The sequence below is a fragment of the Microcaecilia unicolor genome, chromosome 9, assembly GCF_901765095.1.
Source record: "Microcaecilia unicolor chromosome 9, aMicUni1.1, whole genome shotgun sequence".
Taxonomy (NCBI): Eukaryota; Metazoa; Chordata; class Amphibia; order Gymnophiona; family Siphonopidae; genus Microcaecilia; species Microcaecilia unicolor.
The window spans coordinates 203240471-203263456 of NC_044039.1; the positions used below are offsets into that span (position 1 = coordinate 203240471).

At 44.8% G+C, this 22986-nt stretch overlaps 1 protein-coding gene across 1 annotated transcript in view; it reads left to right on the plus strand.

Moving 5' to 3' along the window:
• DICER1 (dicer 1, ribonuclease III) overlaps positions 1–22986 on the plus strand; it is a 157276-nt gene that overhangs the window by 32230 nt on the left and 102060 nt on the right. The window contains exons 7-10 of the mRNA XM_030213736.1: positions 6886–7046; positions 8606–8774; positions 13605–14080; positions 15055–15187. Coding sequence (XP_030069596.1) covers positions 6886–7046; positions 8606–8774; positions 13605–14080; positions 15055–15187 — 939 coding nt within the window. The remainder of the gene's footprint in view (positions 1–6885; positions 7047–8605; positions 8775–13604; positions 14081–15054; positions 15188–22986) is intronic.

Sequence of the window (22986 nt, forward strand, 5' to 3'; positions counted from 1 at the left end):
CATGAGATGGAAGGCCGCATCTGCACTCATAGTAAAAAAAAAAACCCCAAAACAAAATAGTAGATAAAGACCTGAATAGTCCATCCAGTCTGCCGAACAGTCACACTCATTATCAATTCATGATTAAACCAACAATGAATGCGACATAAATACTTTCTTTGGCTCATGTTCCATTCTCAACAATGAGGGCCTTGAATCATATCCCTTACTGTCCAAAGTACTGTCATTGTTGTCGCTATCCAAAATGCTTGGGTTATGCAAATACTCCTCATTGCTCTCAGAATCTGATCCACTATTATTTGTGTTCTCTTTATCCATGGACCAGTGAGAGGGCCTGATATGCAATTCTACAGATTGCTGTAGTCACAAAGACTTTAAAACTCAGAAGAGACCAGAAAATAAAGGCTCCTTGGCCAAGACAGATTTGGTTTCTGCTGCTATGGGAGCTATTCATCAGTAATCCAGTTAAGTTGAGAAATTCTCCGGTTCATTCAGAATTGGGGAACTCTTGTTACATCCCATCATCAGATTCCTGGCGCTTACAGCATGGATTTGAAAGGGTAATGTCCAGTTCTTTCCATTACTTTCCACTGTTCCAGAACCTGTGAGATAGTTGTGTACATCAACCAGCAGGTGAAGATAGAGAACTAAAACTGAGCTGAGACATATCTCTCTTGCCATCCAGTTCAGCTCGTCAGCATTTTCTGTCTCCAGCAGGTGAATGGAGACACTTTTCAGCCTCTGGTTCTGAGTGCTTTGCTTCTGGTCCAGTTGATCAACTGGTTCCCAGTTGAGCTTTGAGGGTGGCTTCAGTCTGCATAGTCATGTCTGGAGGTGTTCATATCCTTGTATTTGGTGCCCCGCAAATTTACGTCTCCCTTCCCTTCACCTCTCCCATGTTTCATGTGGAGCTCTCATTTTCCAGCACAACAACCTTTAAAAAAAATAAAAAAAGTAGAAGGAAAGGTTTACTGGAGAGCGTGGGACAGAGTATTAGTCCTGATTCTTTGCTGTGGTAAGACTTGTGGAGACTGTGAGCTTGGGGGCAGCAGCCAAAAGTGATAACTAACTTTTGATTCAGAACCACTTGAAGGGCTCCAAGTTCTTCTTGTTGCAGGGGAGGGATCCTGACTCATTGCTTAAGACTGCGTTGTGCTGCATTTGTGCCAGTCGGGGTAAATGACGTCTCCTGCAGAAGCAGTTAAGCAGTTTTGCTGCTGTGGGACCCATCAGCCAGTGTCTGGGTATTGCAGTGCGTGCCAGCTAGGTATCCTGCAAGACTTGGGGGGGGAAATGGGCGGCAGCAGCAACACGTCTTTAGATTTGGTGCAGCATCCAAATATGCCAGGGTCTTCGGGCTCTCCGGCAGGGCCGGTGCGCAGTTTCATTCAGGAGAATGTGGGAACAGGTGCAGTTTTGTCTGGGTTGACTGACAGTACAGGACAGCCTGTCTGATCACACGCAGAGTACAGCCTCCATTTTACAACCTCGGGGCCCAACAGAGCAATCAGCTGCGTTGGGATCTTTATTTTCTCTGGCGTTAAGGGGACAGTCAGTGTTGCTGCAAGGTGCTTCTGTTTCTTGCCCTGCTGCCCCTCTGGCTCCTAAGAGATTTTGTTTAGCCTCATCTGTCTACTCCTGGAGGTCTAGCTCTGCTTCTCCCTCCTTATCTGATGTGGTCTCGTTTTCTTCTATCATTTAAGGAGCTGTTAAAGAAAGGAAAGCTCCATCCTGAGGAGGAAGATGACCCAAAAGTACTGAGGTGGTTTCATAAAGAGGAGCTCAGTACTCTTATTTCTGAGGCATTGGCAGTACTTTCCATTGAGGAGCCTTCTGCTGCAGCATGAGGAGATCCATCTTCGTTGATCATGTGTGGGCTTAGAGGTCCTTCTCATTCCTTCTCGATGCATTCAGACATTCAGGATCTGGTTACAGCAGAATGGGTCTCACTAGATGCAGGGCTGAGAGTGGGAAGAGCCGTGGTTCGGCTCTACCTTTTGGTTCCAGAGGAGAAAGGGAAATTGCAACTTCCTAGGGTGGACTTCCTTGTTACCGCAATGACTAAGATGACCACCTTGCTGCTACTACTACTATTTAGCATTTCTATAGCGCTACAAGGTGTACGCAGCGCTGCACACACATAGAAGTCCCTGCTCAAAGAGCTTACAATCTAATAGACAAAAAAATAAAGTAATCAAATCAATGTGTACAGGAAGGAGGAGAGGAGGCTAGGTGGAGGCGAGTGGTTACGAGTCAAAAGCAATGTTAAAGAGGTGGGCTTTCAGTCTAGATTTAAAGGTGGCCAAGGATGGGGCAAGACGTAGGGGCTCAGGAAGTTTGTTCCAGGCGTAGGGTGCAGCGAGACAAAAGGCGCGAAGTCTGGAGTTGGCAGTAGTGGAGAAGGGAACAGATAAGAAGGATTTATCCATGGAGCGGAGTGCACGGGAAGGGGTGTAGGGAAGGACGAGTGTGGAGAGATACTGGGGAGCAGCAGAGTGAGTACATTTATAGGTTAGTAGAAGAAGCTTGAACAGGATGTGAAAACGGATAGGGAGCCAGTGAAGCGACTTGAGGAGAGGGGTAGTATGAGTAAAGCGACCCTGGCGGAAGACGAGACGGGCAGCAGACTTTTGAACTGATTGGAGAAGGGAGAGGTGACTAAGTGGGAGGCCAGCAAGAAGCAGATTGCAGTAGTCTAAACGAGAGGTGACAAGGGTGTGGATGAGGGTTTTGGTAGAGTGCTCGGAAAGAAAGGGGCCGATTTTACGGATGGGGAAGGGGCATGTCCCTAAATGACCTACTGACTAGGAAGCTAGAAGACCCACTGAAACAAGCCTTTCAAGTGGCCTCTTTGGGCCTTCAAGCAACAGTGCCATACTTTGTATTGTTCGAATATTTTTACTGCTCTAATTGCCTCCTGCTTATGTTTGATCTATTCTTACTGTACACCGCCTTGAGTGAATCCTTCAAAAAGGCGGTAAATAAATCCTAATAAATAAAATAAATAGTGTGTGGCAAGGGCATTCCTGAAGTGGCATTAGCAGTTGGCAACACAAGATGGGCGCCATAACACCCATCTGAAAGCAGGGTTGGCCACCTTGGCAGATGCTATTTATAACATATTATCGGTTACGGCCTGCAGCATGTCTTTGGCTGTCATAGTAATTTAGCAACTCTGGTTGCGGCATTAGGCAGTGGGTGCAGCATCAAAGTTTAGTTAAACGTCCCTTTTGAGGCAAGTGTGTATTTGGAGAAGATCTCAGTAACTTGGTGAAATAACTGGGAGAAACTTAAGCCACAGCAGTTGTCGGAGGATAAGCCCAAATCCTCTGGTTGTTCATCTGTAGGGGGGCTCTTGATCTTGATTTCGAGACAGCAAATGGTACTGACCTGATCATCAGCAATATGATCAGAAGCCCTGCTTTCAGGGAAACCAGTCTTCCTTTCGTGCGGGCAGAAAATCCTCCTCTGAGTTTTGCAGTGATGCAAGGCTGGTCCACTCTTCCCTTCCTCTGGTGGGACAACATCTTCAGGTGTTTCGGGAAGTGTGGGCCACAATCATGTCAGACCAGTGGGTTCTGGATATTTTTACAGAAGGGTAAAAGTTGGCGTTCTTTTGTCCAGTAGCTCCTCTCTTCTTGAAGCCTCTTTGTTGAAAGGGAACCAAGGCAGTCAAGGTTCAGGCCACCTTAGATTCCTTGCTGGCACTCTGGGCCATTGTTCCAGTTCTCCAGTCCGAACAGAGACAAGGCAGAAACTCCGTCTACTTCATTGTCCAAAGGAAGGAAGTCATTTTTCATCTGATCTTAGATATCAAAGGTCTAAATTCCTCAGTGTTCCGCTTTTATATGGGAACACTAAGAGCAGTCATACCTCGGTTCAAGTAGGAGAATTTCTCACTGCTCCCGATCTCAAGGAGGCGTATTTACATATACACACCGCACCAGAGGTTTCTATGTTTTGCGGTGCTGGGCAGTCACTTCCAGTTCAGGGCTTTGGCCTTCGGTCTCGCCACAGCACCAAAAACATGTATGAAGGTAATGGTGGTGGTGGCAGTCTTCCTTTGGCACTAGGGAATCGGAGTCCACCCATATCTCAATGACTGGTTCATTCGTGCGTCATCCTGTTCGGACAGCGTGTTGGCGATGGACAAGTTGTCTGTCTTCTGTAGTCAGGTTGAGTGATCAATTTTTGGAAGAATAGACTAACTCCATTACAGATGCTGGAGTATCTCGGCATTCTATTTAATACAACCAGGAAAAAGATCTTCCTCATGGAATGCAAGAGGTCAAAGCTGGTTCAACAGATTTGTCTTCTCCTCATTCAAGGCAGGCTCAGGGTCTGGGACTACGTCCAGGTTCTGGGGTTAATGACGGCTGTGATGGAAATGGTGCCATGGGCAAGGGCTCATATGCAGCCATTATAGGAGTCTCTTCTCAGCCGCTGGTCTCCAGTGTCACTGAAGTACAATCTTCATCTTCCTTTGGTGACAGATTATGCAGTGGTAATTGTCACTCAGGAATTTGACCATCGGAGCTCCCTTTCTGATAACACAATAGGAGGCGATGAGAACAGATGCCAGCAAGTCGGATTGGGGAGCTCATTACAAGTTCCATCTGGTACAGGGCACCTTCATGGAACAAGAGTCTCAGTGACTGATAAATCGCTTGGAACTCAGGTAGTGCAAAATGCCTTTTGCAATTTTGCCCCCTTTCTGACAGGAGCCCTGGTCTAAGTTTTCTCTGAAAATGCGAAGACGGTGGCTTATATCTACAAGGAAGGCGGGACCCCCAGCTGTCCAGTGGCGATGGAGGTGGCCTTCCTCATGAGTTGGGCAAAGAAAAATCTTCTCTGCTTGTTGGCAGCTGACTGATATCAGAGAGTCCTTGAATGTGGAGGTGTGCTTTGTCAGCAGGTACCCCTTGGACCTGGGAGAATGGGAAATATCCAGACATAGTTTTCAGCTGATAGTGGGCTGATGGTGGTCTCTGCTTCTGGAGATGGCGACAAAAAGTAATGCCTAAGAACCCAAGTTCTTCAGCCGTTAGAAAGAACCAGGCTCTATGGGGATCGATGCCATACTGCAGCCCTGGCCGGAGACACATCTACTGTATGTCTTTCCTCCTCGGCCCTTATTAGGCCTTGTGTTGAAAAGGTTCACATTGCACCAAGGTTGAATAATTCTCCTTGCCCTGGATTTGCCACGGAGGCTGTGCTATGCAGACCTGATTCAACTGCTGGACTGGAATCCTCTCCATCATCTTCCACAGGTACAAGGCCTACTGAAGCGAGGTCCGGTGCTCATGGGGGATCTGTGTACCCTTTGGTCTTAGAGACAAAAAAAAAATAAAAAAAGGTTATTCTAATTCAGCTATTGCTACTTTTCTTGAGGCTCGGGTAGACTTGGGAAAATCCACTGCATATTCCAGGATAAGCAACATAAAATCTGTCTTACTGTTCTGGGATTTTGTCAGGTACTTGTGACCTGGATTGGCCACTGTTGGAAACAGGATACTGGCCTTGGTGGACCTTCGGTCTGTCCCAGTATGACAATCTTTATGTTCTTAATGCTCTATATCCATTGTGCATGCGACGGTGTGGAGAACATTCGAGAGATGGTGTTGTGAGCATGGACTTTCTTCCTTCTCTGCTCAGAACAGGTTGGTCTTCAGAAAGGATTTGTGGCATATTCTCTAAAAGTTCAGATTGCAGCTTTGGTCTGTTTCAAAGGCTGTCTCTCTAGAAGACAGCTCTTGAGGCTTATCTGTATATTTGTTCGATTCTTGACGAGGAGTGGGCCACTTGTAGCCTTCATTTTGTACACTGTGTCCAGAGTGGAATCTTAATTTAGTCCTTCTGGCTCTTCAGAAGCCTCCTTTTGAGCCACTCTGGAATGCCTCCTTGAAAGATCTTATGCTAAGGGCAGTGTTCTTGGTGGCGGTTGTGTCAACACGTAGGGTTTTAGAACTTCAGGTTGTCTCTTGTCTAGATCCCTTGGGTCTCCCTATGCATGGTTCCTTCCTTTCCTCCAAAAGTGGTAGCATCATTTCATCTCGCCAAATCTGTGGAGCTTACTTCCTTTCTCAGAGAGTGTGAAGAAAATCAGTATTCTTCCTTGAAGCTTCTCGATGTGCGTAGGAGTCCTCATTAGATATCTGGATGTCACGAATGAGTTTTGCAGATCAGACAGTTTGTATTTATTGGTAAGCAGAGGCTTGGATAGACAGGGTGGATGTTTTGTTGCACTTGGAAGCAGTTTTGGGGCTTCAGTCCTGAGGGCGGCAGTGCCATGGTCCCACCCACTTTACGAGTTGTTTTTATGCATCCCACAGGTTCTGGAATAGTAGGAATCTACATAATGGAAGGAGAGATTGTCTGTCTTATCTGATAATTTGATTTCCATTATTCCTTCCCACTATTCCAGAGGCCTGCCTAAGGTTTCTAAGATGTTGTTTAGTTGGTGCAAAGTAATTCCAAGTTTTCCAAATTTATTCAAAATTTCCTATCCCGCCCTCTGGGAAACCGTCAGGGTGGCTTATAGTCTTAACAATGCTGAAGCTAAAGAGAAGAGAGAATGAAAAGTAGAAGACAAATAACGGACAAAGGAAGACAGGAACAGGAGAGAGGAACTGCAATGTTTATAATAGGAAAGGGGGAGAGGGAGATGCTTCATAGAAAGCTGGACTCCCCAAAGTTCAACGGGATAAATAAACACTTGATCCGGGTAAGCTACATTGTTTTACATATTGAGTCCAGGTTCTTTGATAATCCTTATCCTACCTGTGTTTCAGAAGCTTATGCCAAGGTTGTTGTACCACTCTATAGGCCTTTAGATATTTACAAAACATAGACAAGACAATTCCATTTTCTGATTTGCTTTTGCAGATATGCGACAGTTGTTCCTCCTGTCCTCGGATCCTGGGACTGACGGCCTCCATCTTAAATGGGAAGTGTGACCCCTCTGAGTTAGAGGAAAAGATTCAGAAATTAGAGAAGATCTTAAAGAGCAGTGCTGAAACTGCAACAGACTTGGTGGTTTTAGACAGGTGAATTCCTACGCATGCTAAATTCAGTTTGGAGATGTCTTAAAACTGTAAAATCCGTCAGTAGAAAACCTCTTTTATTCTTTAAGATCTGTTTGTGTATTTGCGCCTTTTATGTAAGTGTGTGATGATAAATTGAATTCTTTAGTTTTACTTTTTTTTTCATCCAGTGGTGTAATTATGATCGAACAGGACATCACACAATCTTCATCCATTCCGACCCTCCACTTATACCTCATACGATCACTATACAACTTTGTATTTGTTATCCACTGACTGGGCAAACGCCTTTGACGGTACTATGTAAGCCACATTGAGCCTGCAACTAGGTGGGAAAATGTGGGGTACAAATGCAACAAATAAATAAATACATAAAATAATATGGAATGTGAAATGTTATTTTTGATCCTTTTAATTTCTTGGTTTGCTCCTCTTTTGCCCAAAACTAATATCTGACTGCAGACTTTATAGTATATTCAGCTTATGCATCGTGTGAAGCTGAGGGTTAGAACACTTAAACCTTGTATGGTGTCCGCTGGTTTCCTGGATTCTGGGTCTTCATGCTAAATAGATTGGAATATTTCAGACTGAGGGAATAAATTTGTGAATGCAGAATGTGGTAAATGTCATCTGTAATGTTTTGAAAGTATTCTGTACAAGGCAGTTTTTATGTTTAGATTGAAAAACCCTGCTGCTTGTTTATAAAGGTTGGTTTTAAAGATTCCAGGAGCAAGACATTGTAGATTGATGACAACATGAGAGTTAAAGACAGCGTATTATTAGAATCAGTTGCCAATGGATGGAACATAATTTATTTATTGCATTTGTATCCCACATTTTCCCACCTTTTTGCGGGTTCAGTGTGGCTTACAATATGAGTTAAATGTTAGAAATACAATTTGTTACAGATTTGTTATGGATTACATTGTGCAGAGTTATGCGAAACAATTGAGGTGTCGTTAGGGAATGTAACAATGGAACATAAACATTGAAACTTTGGAAGGAAACACTGGGAGCTTGGAGGGCGATAAAAAGGCATGAGGACATATGGTATATATATATATATCTTTCTGTGAGTAAATGTATGAGAGATGTGATATTACGGGAATGATATTACGGGAATAATAGCTGTTTGGAAAATTTCTGCCACAATAGTGAGTTAGCGCAAGGAGTAGAGAGGGCTTATGTGCTGTAAGATTGGTTGTATTGACTTATTGGCCTGTAATGGGCAATGAGGAGCTTTGATATATGCAGTTGATATTTTGTTTTAAATGTATATATTATGTTATACTTGAAACTGAACTCTTTAGGGTTCAGCATACTATAACAAGTATAATAAATTAAGGCTGCATTTCCATTTTGATAGAAGAGTCTCTGTGGTTTGCTTTACATGTACAAAAAGCACTATACAGTATTCAACATTTCTATCTGGGATGGGCAGAAAAGCTAGAGGAGTTTTATTGAAGCAGTCTCTTAATAAATGAAACCACAAAAATTGTCTTGTCAGCTGTGAAATATGGAATAAAATTATGCCTAACAAAGTGTTTGTTTTACATGGAAAGGTATTCGTCCCAGCCATGTGAGATAGTAGTGGACTGTGGCCCCTATGTGGATAAAAGTGGGCTGTATGACACGCTGTTAAAAGAATTGGATGACGCACTTAATTTTCTAAATGACTGCAACATAAGTACACATTCTAAGGAAAGAGATTCTACCTTAATTTCAAAACAGGTAAGAAAATAGTCATTCACCAATGCCAACATTAAAAGAATTCTTCCTTCTGTGCATTTATTTATTTATTTTAGATAAATGTCCAAATCGGATTTCAAAGGCATATACCAGTATCGAACACTCAGGTCAATGATCAAAGCCATTGGTAAGCGTATTTAAAAAAAACAAAACAAAACATTGATTCAGTGCCACTATGTGAAAAGGTGGTGGTGCTGAATATACATGAAAACCAATTGCTGCCGATAGCAATATCTATAGCTGAGTATTTAGCACAGCTGTTTTGCTCTATGAATAGTGACTGAATCTCACCCTCTATTCATATACCTAAGTGCAATCTCTTGGCTGTCATAGCACTATCAGGATAGTGCCAAAGTGTTGTAAAGGGAATTTTTGGTGACACTGCCATATTAAGGGACTTAATATGTTTAGTGGTGGCTGCTATGTGTAAAAGTCTCTTTCAGTAATGGCCCATGTGATCTTTAGTTTACAATCCACCTTATAATTGAAAGAGAAAAATGCCTAGATTTCGACCCAAATCGGGAGATAGACGTTTATCTCACAAAAACGAATAAATCGGTATAATGGAAAGGCGATTTTGGACGTTTTCAACTGCACTCCATCGCGGAAGCGTACAAAGTTGACGGGGGCGTGTCGGAGGCATGGCGAAGGTGGGACTGGGGCGTGGTTATCGACCGAGGAGAGATGGGCGCCTTTCGCCGATAATGGAAATAAGTATGCGTTTGTAGCTAGAATTTAGGGCACTGTTCCTGGACGAATAAGGCCCCAAAAAGTGCCCTAAATGACCAGATTACCCCCAGAAGGAATCAGGGATGACCTCCCCTGACTCCCCCAGTGGTCACTAACCCCCTCTCACCACAAAAAATGATGTTTCACAACTTCTTATTTTCACCATCAAATGTCATACCCACCTCCCTGGCAGCAGTATGCAGGTCCCTGGAGCAGTTGTTAGGGGGTGCAGTGGACTTCAGGCAGGTGGACCCAGGCCCATCCCCCCCCTACCTGTTACAATTGTGCTACTTAATGCTTATTAGTCGTCCAACCCCCCCAAACCCACTGTACCCACATGTAGGTGCCCCCCTTCACCCCTTAGGGCTATAATAATGGTGTAGACTTGTGGGCAGTGGGTTTTGAGGGGGATTTGGGGGGCTCAACACACAAGGGAAGGGTGCTATGCACCTGGGAGCTCTTTTACCTTTTTTTTTTTTTTTTTTATAAAAGTGCCCCCTAGGGTGCCCGGTTGGTGTCCTGGCATGTGAGGGGGACCAGTGCACTACGAATCCTGGCCCCTCCCACAAACAAATGCCTTGGATTTATTCGTTTTTGAGCTGGGCGCTTTCATTTTCCATTATCACTGAAAAACAAAAACGCCCAGCTCACAAATTGTCGAATAAAACATGGGCGTCTATTTTTTTCGAAAATACGGTTCGGTCCGCCCGCCCCTTCAAGGACCCGTTCTCGGAGATAAACGCCCATGGAGATAGACGTTTTCGTTCAATTATGCCCCTCAATGTGTATGAGAAAAGTGATGTGGTAGCCCTGGTAGAACACTTTTAACGGTAATAAGTAGAAATAAAATGTAGAAAAGAAAATATGATACCTTTTTTATTGGACTAACTCTTTGATTAGCTTTTGAAGGTACCCCTTCTTCAGATCAGAAATAAGCAAATGTTGACAAATATCAGAAAATATAAGTATTCCAATGAGTCTCACAGCAAGAGGGTGGGTTGGGTTAGTGAGAAACAGGGAGAGCTGGGTAGATGAGAGAGAGAGAGAGAGAGATGGATGACTGATAAGAGGGTGACCAAAGCAGTAAAATGTTATGGTTTGTAATGGGCTAGAAAACCCAGATCTTTAAGTTCTTTCTGGTGGATGTCAAAATATTTAATCATTTTGACTTCAAAGGTCTTATGTTCCTGGATTGTTTTAAAGTATTCTCACTATAAAAATCATTGTTGTAGTATTCTGGTTTTGTAAAGTGCTGTCCCACAGAGGTGACATCCAGGTTGGTATTGTCATGTTTCATATGATGTCTATGTAGATTAAATCTCGTCGTTAGCATCTGGCTTCTTTCTCCAATATAGCACCCTTCTTTATACTTTATACATTGAATGATATATACTACATTTGAAGATGAGCATGTGAAGGATCCCCTTGTGCTGAATGTTTTTCCCATGTGAATGACTGTGGTTTGCAGCTAGAGATATTGCAGGGATGTGTGCCACTCTTCTTTTTGAGCTTCTATAGGGAGCTTGCTTTTCACTAATTTGTGTTTTAAATTGGGTGACTGTCAGAAGGCCAGTTTTGGTGGGGCTGGGAATATCTTCTTTTTTTTTTTTTTTTTTCTTCAGTAATTCATCCTCCTGGAACAGTGGCTGTAGATCTTTCATGATTCTTTTCAATGTTTCTAGCTCTGGATTGTACGTTACTACAAGAGGGGATTCTCTCTTGTGGCTTTCTTTTCCTTTTACTGCAATAGGTTTTTTCCCTGGGTGTTTTAAGGGAAGAGACGACATTATTGTAGATTATTTTGGAGTTGTAGCCTTTTTGTTTGAAGGATTCTGTTGGGATTTTGAGGTGTTTCTCTGTCTCTTGGGTCAGAGCAGAACCAGTGGAATCTTGTGGCTTGGCTGTGTATAATGGACTTTTTTGTATGTGAAGGGTGGAAGCTGGAGTTGTGGAGGTAACTACATCTGTCTGTAGGTTTCCTGTATATAGATGTGTGTGTATATAGCTATTGCTGATGGAAATTGTGGTGTCTAAAATGACTTTTTCTGGGAAGTAGTCAATTTTCAATTTGATTGTAGGACTGTATGTATTGAAAGAACTGTGAAATTGTTTGAGAGTCTTTTCTCCCTCAGTCCAAATCATAAAAATGTCATCAATATACTGGTAGTATTTTAGGGGTTTAGTCTGATATGTATTCAAAAATATCTCAGTTCTGCCATGACGAGATTAACATATTTGATGCCATCCTGGTGCCCAGGATTGGCAGATATATATCACTGTTAATGCAGAAATAGTTGTGAGTTAGAATGAATTTGATTAATTTTGTAATGGTTTCCGGTGAGTATTGGTGGTCCAGGGGAATTTATACAGCAACGTTGGTTGGTCCAGGGGAATTTATACAGCAACATTCCTCATCTGCATGGGGAATGTTGCTGGATAGTGATTCTACATTCATTGTGACCAGAAGTGCACCTGGTGGTAACTGCTTGATGTTTTTTAATTTGTCAGAAAGTCTGTTTTTGTACGCACGAAGGATTTAAGAATCCCCTCTATATATTTCCTCTATAAGTGTGCCAGTACCAGATATGATTGGTCTGCCAGTATTTCCAGGTTTGTGGGTTTTGGGTAGCATGTAGAATGTGCCCATAGAACGTAAGAATAGCCATACTGGGTCAGACCAATGGTCCATCTAGCCCAGTATCCTGCTTCCAATAGTGGCCAAACTGTTTTGTATAATCCTGTGTTGTGGGTTTCTCAGTTTCCTATATAGTATGTGTTGTCTGAGAGCTGTTGAGCACTAATCAAAAAATGTATTATCTTATTTTCTTTTCAATGATTTGTTTTATTTATATTTATTACAATGTATATGAAAAATCAAAAGCTCGTCAGTCATCAGTATCTTCAAAATTTTGATGCAGCGTTAATAGGCATTTGAGCTACAAAAAGGTGGTAAATAAATCCTAATAAATAAATATTTAACCTTGAATTTAAATGTCAAGTGTCTGGGAAAAAAAACAGTGCTGAATTGGCTAAATACTTAAAATTTGAAGCCTGTTGCTAGGGCCAGTCTCGGGTAAAGAAAATGTCAGTTGTTGGAGGCGAGGCCCAATGCCCTATTGTTATTTCCTCTATTTTATTGGTGAGGGAAGTGACCCAGAAATAATGGGAGATTGGAGGGGAAATGGGGACGAGTACTCGGAAGAGAGGGAAAATGCCTGGAGGGAGTGGAAGAACTGGGGAGAAGTGAAGAAGAAAGAGAGAACATAGAACAGCAATGTATGAAAAGAAAGAAGCATAAAATCAAAAGGAACAAAACAGTAAAGAGCAAATTAAGAAAAATAAAGTAATAAAATTTAACTGGAAAATGCAGAACAAATAATGGGAAAATAATTCTCTGGCTGTTAAAACAAATTTTGGCATGCTGGTGGTTTCTTACTGTTTTACAGGACTAGGTAAGACGCATTGGTCTGCCCCCATCTTTTGTATCTGTGTTTGAGACATTTATATCCAAATACAATATGCAATTTAGAATTCCATTACAGTTATCCTATATTCCTGTGTGCACCTGTTTGAGAAACAAAAATCAAATTTGATCTCCTTTGTGGTGCAAAAGCAGTACCCTCTCCAGGGCTGCAGTGCACATTACATAGAATAGAGACGTTGACTATGGCACAGGAAAAGGTCATTAGACCCCTCTAGTCCACCCACTTCCATTCCTGGTGCACTAGTTGATCTCTAGCTTCTCTCACCCACTTCTTCAAAACTAGGGATCCTCTGTTCTTATTTTGGGCTTCCTTTAAATTCTGGTAAAGGAAAGGAACTAAAAATGTATCTACTGTGCTTTCTGTGATTGTTTTCTGATATTGCTTCTGTGGATAGCCCCTTGAAGCCTTAACGCGTTTGGAGGCATTGTCCCCACGAGAAAATCCAGGTGCTCTGCAGAGTATGAACCTCACATTTGGTGTGTAGCAAAGAGCAGTGAATATTCGTGTGTTCAGGATGAGTATAATCAATGTCTTTGTATCATAACACCTCTCTTATTAAGTCCCCATATCGAGTGATGCTGAATTTCATGTGTTCTAGATCCTGTCAGACTGTCGTGCAGTGCTGATGGTTTTGGGCCCTTGGTGTACGGATAAAGTGGCTGGGATGATGGTGCGAGAACTCCAGAAGTACATCAAACATGAGCAAGATGAGTTGCACAGGAAATTTTTACTTCTTACAGACACTTTTCTAAGGAAAATACATGCACTTTGCGAAGAGCACTTCTCACCTGCCTCATTGGACTTAAAATTTGTAACCCCCAAAGTCATAAAACTGCTTGAAATCTTGCGCAAGTACAAACCCTATGAAAGACAGCAGTTTGAAAGCATTGAGTGGTATAATAATAGGAATCAAGATAATTACGTATCGTGGAGCGATTCTGAAGATGACGAAGAAGAAGAAGAAGAAATTGAGGAAAAAGAGAAGCCGGAGACAAATTTCCCTTCCCCTTTCACTAACATTCTGTGCGGGATTGTATTTGTGGAGAGAAGATACACAGCTGTAGTTCTGAACAGGTAAAGTACATTAAAAAATATTTATAAAATGTCCCGTCTGAAGGTTGGAACGTTGTGTCCCTGGAAGCTCATTCACGTCGTTCTTTGAATACTCTTTGACAGGCCCAACAAAAGTACTACAGCACGACGAGAATTCGGTTTTCTCTAGGGCTAATAAATGTAAGATGATGGTTCTCTAAGTCCAATCCTCTTAACACCTTCCCCACCTCAGCCAACTGATGAATATAAATCAACCCATTAGTGCCCAATGTTACAAATATGGGAACATTGGGCACTAATGGATTAACCTGGTTCATAGACCAAATATATAAATAAAATTGACACACATCCATGGTGGTTATTGGTTATAGATTTGTTAGGGGTGCTAGAGGACCAGGTTTAGAAACAGTTGGCGTGAACCTTCTACTACCCCTTTGATCGTATTCCTATTCCAATCTGTAGGTGTCATTTTTGCCAGTTTCTCTAGTATCACGTTGTGGTGATGTTACAGTCATGGGAGTACAAGGTACTTCACACTGTGCATAAATCAGTGGCATAGCTACGTGGGGCCTGAGGGGGCCTGGGGCCCCGTAGATGTCCTGGACCCCCCTCCCGATGACCCTCCCCCGTTGCCGCCTACCTTCGCTTTTGCTGGCGGGGGACCCCAATCCCCGCCAGCCGACGTCCTCTTCGTCCTGCAGTCAAAAAAGTCTTTGTTCTGTTGCATGCTGACGTCCTGCACATTGTACGTGCAGGACGTCAGACTCAGAGGACAGAACGAATCAGTTGGACTGCTAGATGACCGAGGGGTAAAAGGAAGAGAAGTCAAAGTCTGTCCTTCAGCTGGTACATATGGATTTTTTCCCCTTAAGGAAAAAGGCTCAGAAAACACTGATTTCTTAATTTCCATTTATAATGCAAGCTCAGCCAACACAAGATTTGCTTTCATTTGCAGTGTTAAGTTTGAATTTCAAAACATATTTTTGTATTCTTAGATTAATAAAAGAGATTGGCAAACAAGATCCAGAACTGGTTTACATCAGCAGCAACTTCATAACTGGACATGGCATTGGAAAAAATCAGCCGCGTAATAAACAGATGGAAGTGGAATTCAGAAAACAGGAAGAGGTAATTTTTGTGAAAATAAGGATCTGGAGGGGGGTATTAAGTGTACCACCTATTCCAGTACCTCTTGGTAGAGCTGGAAATGTATTGGTACTGTCAGTGTTTCTGAGGTGCCCAAAGAATGTGTATCTGCTGAAGCTGAATTGTATCCAGCATTTGTAATCAGAACAAAAAAATGAGTAGGACTTTTTTTTTTTCCCACTTTTACTGTGCCATCTTATCACTTGTTTTTGTTTTCCTAGAATTGGAGAGTAATGATGCAGAATTATTAGGCCTTTTTAGGCCTTTGTTTAAAAAAAAACCAAAAACTAAAAATTGTATTCATTTTTGGGTGAAAGTTAACAGAACAAATTCTCCCAATAAAGTACTAAGGGGTCCTTTTACTAAGCGGTGGCAAACATTAATGCGTGCTTCCTGTTCACCAAAATGCACTACCATGGGGTGCACTAAGGCACCCACCGGTAGTTCAGAGGTCTGTGCACGCTTTCCCGGTAATTAAAAAAAAAAAAAAATACTGGGGGGGGGGGGGGGGGGGGAGTCGGAGAGTAGGCATGCCCAGCACTAATCGGTTAGTGCAGCTACATTTCTGCTTGCTAAATCAGTAGCGCGTGAGCCCTTTGTGCCTACTTAAATAGGTGTCGGTAATGGCTCACACGTTAATGGCCACGCATGGCCATTTATTGGAGAAAATGGAAAAGCAGCCATTTTACATGGGGAAACCTACGCGCTAATCATAGCGCATGGCCCCTTTTTAGCGCAGCTTGGTAAATGGGCCCCTAAGATTGGAAACAACAAGAAATACACTCCATCTCCTTTTATTTTTATTTCTTGTATCATGCTACTCACAGCATCATATTTTGCTGTCGAATGTACTGTATTCCATCTGAAATGAAAGTTATCCTGTTTCCGTTTGGATGTGACCAGTTTCAGAGCTAATGCCATTAAAGATTTAAAAAAGCTCTTTATTTTGCACAGTATTAAGACTGGTTACATTAAAAGAACAAAATAAATTACTATTTTAAATATGATTAAGCGCTATTTTAAAATTTATTGGCAAACATAGATATTCAATCTTTTCTACAATTATTTTAGAAGATTGTTTATCCAAATATATTGGACTAGTACCAACTGTAATAACCAACATTGTGTGCTTTTTTTTAAAGTACTGATGATACTGTACTAGTGAACAGCTTTTACTTTCCAGAAGTTAGCATTTTAGATGATTCACTTGGATGGGCCCTGTGTCCAATTACATACCACCCTAGGGCATTTCCCAGACTTATTTCGTATCGTATGTGGTTCTCAATCATTGGACATCTGATAGTTCATAAGGACTGCGCCTTGTGATTTTAGGCAAGTCACCTAGGGGCCCTTTTACAAAGGTCCACTGAAAAATGGCCTGCGGTGGAGTGGACGCGTGTTTTGGGCGCGCACAGAATCATTTTTCAGCTCACATATAAAAATGCTTTTTTAAAATTTTTGCCAAAAATGGACATGCAGCAAAATGAAAATTGCTGCGTGTCCATTTTGGGTCTGAGACCTTACCGCCAGCCATTGATCTAGCGGTAAGGACTCACGCGGTAACTGTGCGGTAATGGTCTACACGTGTAAAATGCCGATTACTGCCTGATTACCGCCTGCGTGCCAGAAAAAAAATATTTGTTGGTGTGCGTAGCAGATGCCCACCAAAAATTAAATTATCGTAAGGGCCACGCAGTAGCCGGGCAGTAACTCAAAATTGACACGTGTTGGGCGTGCGTAGGCACCTGTTTGGCTTAGTAAAAGAGCCCTTAGCCCTCCATTGCTCAGGTGCAAATTTAGATTGCAAGCCCTCTGGGGACGAGGTAATGACTACGGTACCTAAATGTAACTCGCCGTGAGCTGCTTCTGAGGAAGGTTTGAGCTAAATCCAGATCCTCCACCTAGTGCCAGTGTTTCTGCAGTGCATCAGGATCATATGAGTGCTTCAAGAGTGCTTTGAAACAGTCTCTGGGCAGCAAGGCTTTAATCTTATTTATAAATATGCTGAAGACAGATCAAATCATTTATATAATCTGCTTGTTCTTTTACGTATGTCTATTTGCTTCAAACTTGCATAAGTCACTATTAAGGAGTGGAGGAGTGGCCTAGTGGTTAGGGTGGTGGACTTTGGTCCTGGGGAACTGAGGAACTGAGTTTGATTCCCACTTCAGGCACAGGCAGCTCCTTGTGACTCTGGACAAGTCACTTAACCCTCCATTGCCCCAGGTACAAATAAGTACCTGTATATAATATGTAAGCCACATTGAGCCTGCCATGAGTGGGAAAGTGCTGGGTACAAATGTAACAAACAAAAAAAAAAAGATGGACTCGGAAAAATCCACTGTTTATTTCTAGGAAAAGCAAAATCTGTTTTACCGTTCTGGAATCTTGCCAGTTACATGTGACCTGGATCTGTTCCATTATGGCAATACTTATGTTCTTCCCCCCATAGGCAGAATATCTCATTTGCTGTAATTCTGTAGTAAAGTCCCAGAATTTGTTTTTCTTCTGACTTTCGGCCAGGGACCCAGCTAACCTCACAGAACCCATCCCCCCCACCCCCTTGTGTATCAGTAGGTTTCTTTCCTATCACTATTGTAGTTCTATTCCACCCTTTAAATCTGTTCGTCTAATGTACAAATTATATCGTAGTGTTAGGGTGGATCGAATTGGTGGAGGAGTAGCATTGTATGTTAAGGAGGGCCTTGAATCAAATAGATTGAAAATTCTGCAGGAAACGAAGTATACTACCGTCCACCTGGCCAGGAAGAAGAGACAGAGGTAGAATGATAGGTATTATTAGGAAAGGAATGGAAAACAAAAACTAGGACATTTTATAATGCCTTTGTATCGCTCCATGTTGCGACCGCACCTCGAATATTGTATGGAATTCTGGTCACCGCAGCTCAAAAAAGATATAGTGGAATTAGAAAAAGTACAGAGCAGGGCGACGAAAATGATAAAGGGGATGGGATTACTTCCCTATGAGAGAGGCTAAAGCAGCTAGGGCTCATTAGCTTGGAGAAAAGATGGCTGAGGGGGAGATATGATAGAGGTCTAAAATAATGAGTGGAGTGGAACGGGTAGAGGTGAATCGCTTATTTACTCTTTCCAAAAATACTAGGATTAGGGGGCAGCAATGAAGCTACAAATTAGTAAATTTAAAATGAATCAGAAAATATTTCTCAACTCAGCGGGTAATTAAACTCTGGATTTTGTTGCCAGAGAATGTATTAAAAACAGTTAGCTTAGCGGGGTTTAAAAAAGGTTTGGATGGCTTCCTAAAAGAAAAGTCCATACGCCGTTATTAAAATGGACTTGGGGAAAAGCCATGGCTTATTTCTAGGATAAGCAGCATAAAATGTATTGAACTGTTTTGGGATCTTGCCAGTTACTTGTAACCTGGATTGTCCACTGTTGGAAATGGGATGCTGGGCTTGATGGACCTTTAGTGTGTCCCAGTATGGCAATACTTATGTTCTTATATTCTTAATAGTCTGTCTCGTTCATTTTCTACATGTACTAGATTGTAAACCACTCCGAAGGCTGCCATGGGGTAGTATAGTAAATCATTACTAAACTTGGAGCAACCTAGATACCCTTTGCTTGCCATTGCAGTGCATTTTTCCCATTGCTATCACTGTCACCCATCTGATGACTGACTGGGGTTTTTTTTTGTATTTTTTGATGTAAGTAATACAGCTTAGGTCCATCCTCTTGTAGTATAAACAGCAAAAACTCTTGTCAACACCATATTTGCACAGGTAAAGGGACCCCCCCTCCCCCCACAAGAGTTGCATTATCAATAGACCTACCAGTATAAATTGACTGTGGAGAGTGTGTGATCATCAGGTATCGAGAGATGCAATGAGAGACCAAAAAATGTGTGTGAGAGAGAGAGCTGATTAAAAGAGCCTAGAAATATTTCCTCAAATTATTACTTTAAAAGGAGTGAAGCCTGTGAAAACTGGGATTACTTTAATCAGTGGGATTTGAATTAGAGACTTAAGTATATGTATTGTTAAATAACTTCTGGTTTTTAAAAGAGAAAGAATGTAATCAAATGTATTATTTCTAACTAATATTGGACAATAAGTATGTTTTTCAATGAAATGATTTGACTATACACCGTATTGGCCTTGAAGAAGCCAATCAGATGATCAATGTGGAATAATGAATTAGATGAGTAATATCTGGGGATAATCAGGTTAATACCACGTTTTCTTTTTTTCTGTTTACTGTTTAATTGATCTCCTTACCTTGTTTCACTCTCCCTATTTAGTGGTCTAAGGAAGAGAATAGAGTTACGTGACTGAAATAATTCCTACATATTGCTTTCTCTGTATTTCTAGCAAGTTGTTTTGTCGCTTATAAAAATTTGAATGGTTATAAATAAAAAATTTAAAAAAAAAAGAGCCTAGAACTGCACATTGATATGTAGCCTGTATTTCTCCGAGGACAAGCAGGCTGCTTGTTCTCACGACTGGGTGACGTCCGCGGCAGCCCCCACCAACCGGAAAGAAGCTTCGCGGGACGGTCGGCACGCAGGGCACGCCCACCGCGCATGCGCGGCCGTCTTCCCGCCCGTGCGCGACCGCTCCCGCCAGTTCCTTTTTTTCCGCGCCTGGAGAGAGTCGTGCTTTGCCGCTCTCTCTACTTCAGCCGCCGGATTCTTGCGATCGCGTATACGCGGATCGCGCTTCGTTTAATTTCCTTTTAGTATTTCTCTGTTACGAAAAAAAAAAAGAAAAAAGACTGCGCGTGTGGAGCACGCGCTCCCCTTTTTCCCTCGCTTCCAGCGGGGACGCCTTGTTGCGGCCTAGTGGCCGCTCGGTCGGCTAGTTTTTTCGTGGTGTGATTTTAGCCACCATTGCCGACTTTGACTTCGCCGACGCGATTTTTCCGTCGATGTCCTCGAAGGTCCCGAGTGGATTTAAAAAGTGTGGTCGCTGCGGCCGGCCGATCTCGCAGACCGACACCCACGCTTGGTGCCTCCAGTGCCTCGGGCCGGAGCACAATCTCAAGTCGTGTGCGCTGTGTCTCGGTCTCCGGAAACGGACTCAGGTTGCGAGGCAAGTTCTGCGGGACCGTCTTTTTGGAACTTGCGCCGGCCCCTCGACGTCGACCTCGACGGCATCGGTATCGAAGGCCGGATCTTCGGTACCGGTATCGATGCCCGAGACATCGGCACCGATGGCAGCGACCCCAGGAGAACAGGTCCCGTCGGCCCGCCGGTCCGCCGGTGAGAGTGGGGTTGAGAGGCCGCGTGGGCTGTCGGCCCCGGTCACTCCCTCAGCTCGTGAGCCACGGGACCGAACCCTGTCGGACCCGGTACCTCGAGACCGAGGGGGATCGACCTCCTCCTCCTCCATGCCCTCCGGCGCCGGTGACGTGCACCGGAAAAAGGACAAGAAGCGCCGTCACCGGGAGCCCTCGGTGCACCCTGAAGGGGAGTCGACGCCGAAGCGTCATCGTAGAGAGGAGAGATCTCCGTCGGTGGTGGAGGTACCGACGCGTCGGGGTTCCGGCACCTCGGTGCCGTCTCCTGGCCCCCAGCAGCTTCTGGCACCGACACCCTTACCGGCCCCACCGCCTTTCCCGGCAGCGGGCCTGGACGAGTGCCTCAGAGCCATCCTTCCGGGGATCCTGGAAGGGCTGATGCGCCAGGCTGTGCCGGCGTCGGGGGTGCTTGCGCCCCCGGCGCCGATGACTGTGGCGCCGGCGAGCTCTAGCCCGGCGCCGGGGCTGTCGACACCGCCGCCGCTTGCGGTGCCGGTCTCGACCGCCACGCAGGTGGAGTCCCCGTCGACGTCGATGGAGGGAGCTCCGTCCCCGCCGGCGCGGGAGTCCACCGCTCGACGACACCGAGGCCTTGGTGCCTCGACGTCGAGCCGGGCCCGGTACCGGACTCAGCTACATGAGCTAATGTCCGATACCGAGGATGAGGACTCGTGGGGGGAAGAGGAAGACCCGAGATATTTCTCCTCAGAGGAGTCTACGGGCCTTCCCTCGGACCCCACGCCATCACCGGAGAGGAAGCTCTCACCTCCTGAGAGTCTCTCCTTTGCCTCCTTTGTGCGGGATATGTCCATAAGCATTCCCTTTCCCGTGGTCTCTGTGGAAGAGCCGAGGGCCGAGATGCTCGAGGTCCTCGACTATCCATCACCACCTAGAGAGTCCTCCACGGTACCGCTGCACAATGTCCTGAAGGAGACGCTGCTTCGGAACTGGGTGCGACCACTAACTAACCCCACCATTCCCAAGAAAGCAGAGTCCCAGTACAGGATCCACTCTGACCCAGAGCTCATGCGGCCCCAGTTGCCCCATGACTCAGCGGTCGTGGATTCTGCTCTCAAGAGGGCACGGAGTTCGAGGGATACCGCCTCGGCGCCCCCGGGGCGGGAGTCTCGCACTCTGGACTCATTTGGGAGGAAGGCCTACCAATCCTCCATGCTCGTGACCCGCATCCAATCTTACCTGCTCTATATGAGCATCCACATGCGGACCAATGTGCAACAGCTGGCGGACCTGGTCGATAAGCTCCCGCCGGAGCAGTCCAGGCCTTATCAGGAGGTGGTCAGGCAGCTGAAGGCGTGCAGAAAGTTCCTGTCCAGGGGGATTTTTGACACCTGTGACGTGGCATCTCGTGCTGCGGCCCAAGGTATAGTGATGCGCAGGCTCTCATGGCTGCGTGCCTCTGACCTGGACAACCGCACCCAGCAGAGACTGGCTGACGTCCCTTGCCGGGGGGATAATATTTTTGGCGAGAAGGTCGAGCAGATGGTTGACCAACTGCATCAGCGGGAAACCGCTCTCGACAAGCTCTCCCACCGGGCGCCTTCAGCACCCGCCCCCGCGGGCGGGCGTTTTTCCCGGGCCCGGCAGGCTGCACCCTATTCTTTTGCGAAGCGTAGGTACAACCAGCCGGCCCGAAGGCCTCGTCAGGCACAGGGACAGCCCCAGCGCGCTCGTTCCCGTCAACAGCGTGCGCCTAAGCAGCCCCCTGCGCCTCCACAGCAAAAGCCGGGGACGGGCTTTTGACTGGATCCATGGGAACATAGCCGCCCTACAAGTGTCCGTACCGGACGACCTGCCGGTCGGAGGGAGGTTAAAATTTTTTCACCAAAGGTGGCCTCTCATAACCTCCGACCAGTGGGTTCTCCAAATAGTGCGGTACGGATACGCCCTGAATTTGGCCTCCCTGCCTCCAAATTGTCCTCCGGGAGCTCAGTCTTTCAGCTCCCATCACAAGCAGGTACTTGCAGAGGAACTCTCCGCCCTTCTCAGCGCCAATGCGGTCGAGCCCGTACCACCCGGGCAGGAAGGGCAGGGATTCTATTCCAGGTACTTCCTTGTGGAAAAGAAAACAGGGGGGATGCGTCCCATCCTAGACCTGAGAGGCCTGAAGAAATTCCTGGTCAAAGAAAAGTTCAGGATGCTTTCCTTGGGCACCCTTCTGCCAATGATTCAGAAAAACGATTGGCTATGTTCCCTGGATTTAAAGGACGCATACACTCACATCCCGATACTGCCAGCTCACAGACAGTATCTCAGATTCCGCCTGGGCGCACGGCACTTTCAGTATTGTGTGCTGCCCTTTGGGCTCGCCTCTGCCCCACGAGTGTTTACAAAGTGCCTCGTGGTGGTAGCGGCCTACCTACGCAAGCTGGGAGTGCACGTGTTCCCTTATCTCGACGATTGGCTGGTCAAGAACACCTCGGAGGCAGGAGCCCTCCGGTCGATGCAGTGCACTATTCAACTTCTGGAGCTGCTGGGGTTTG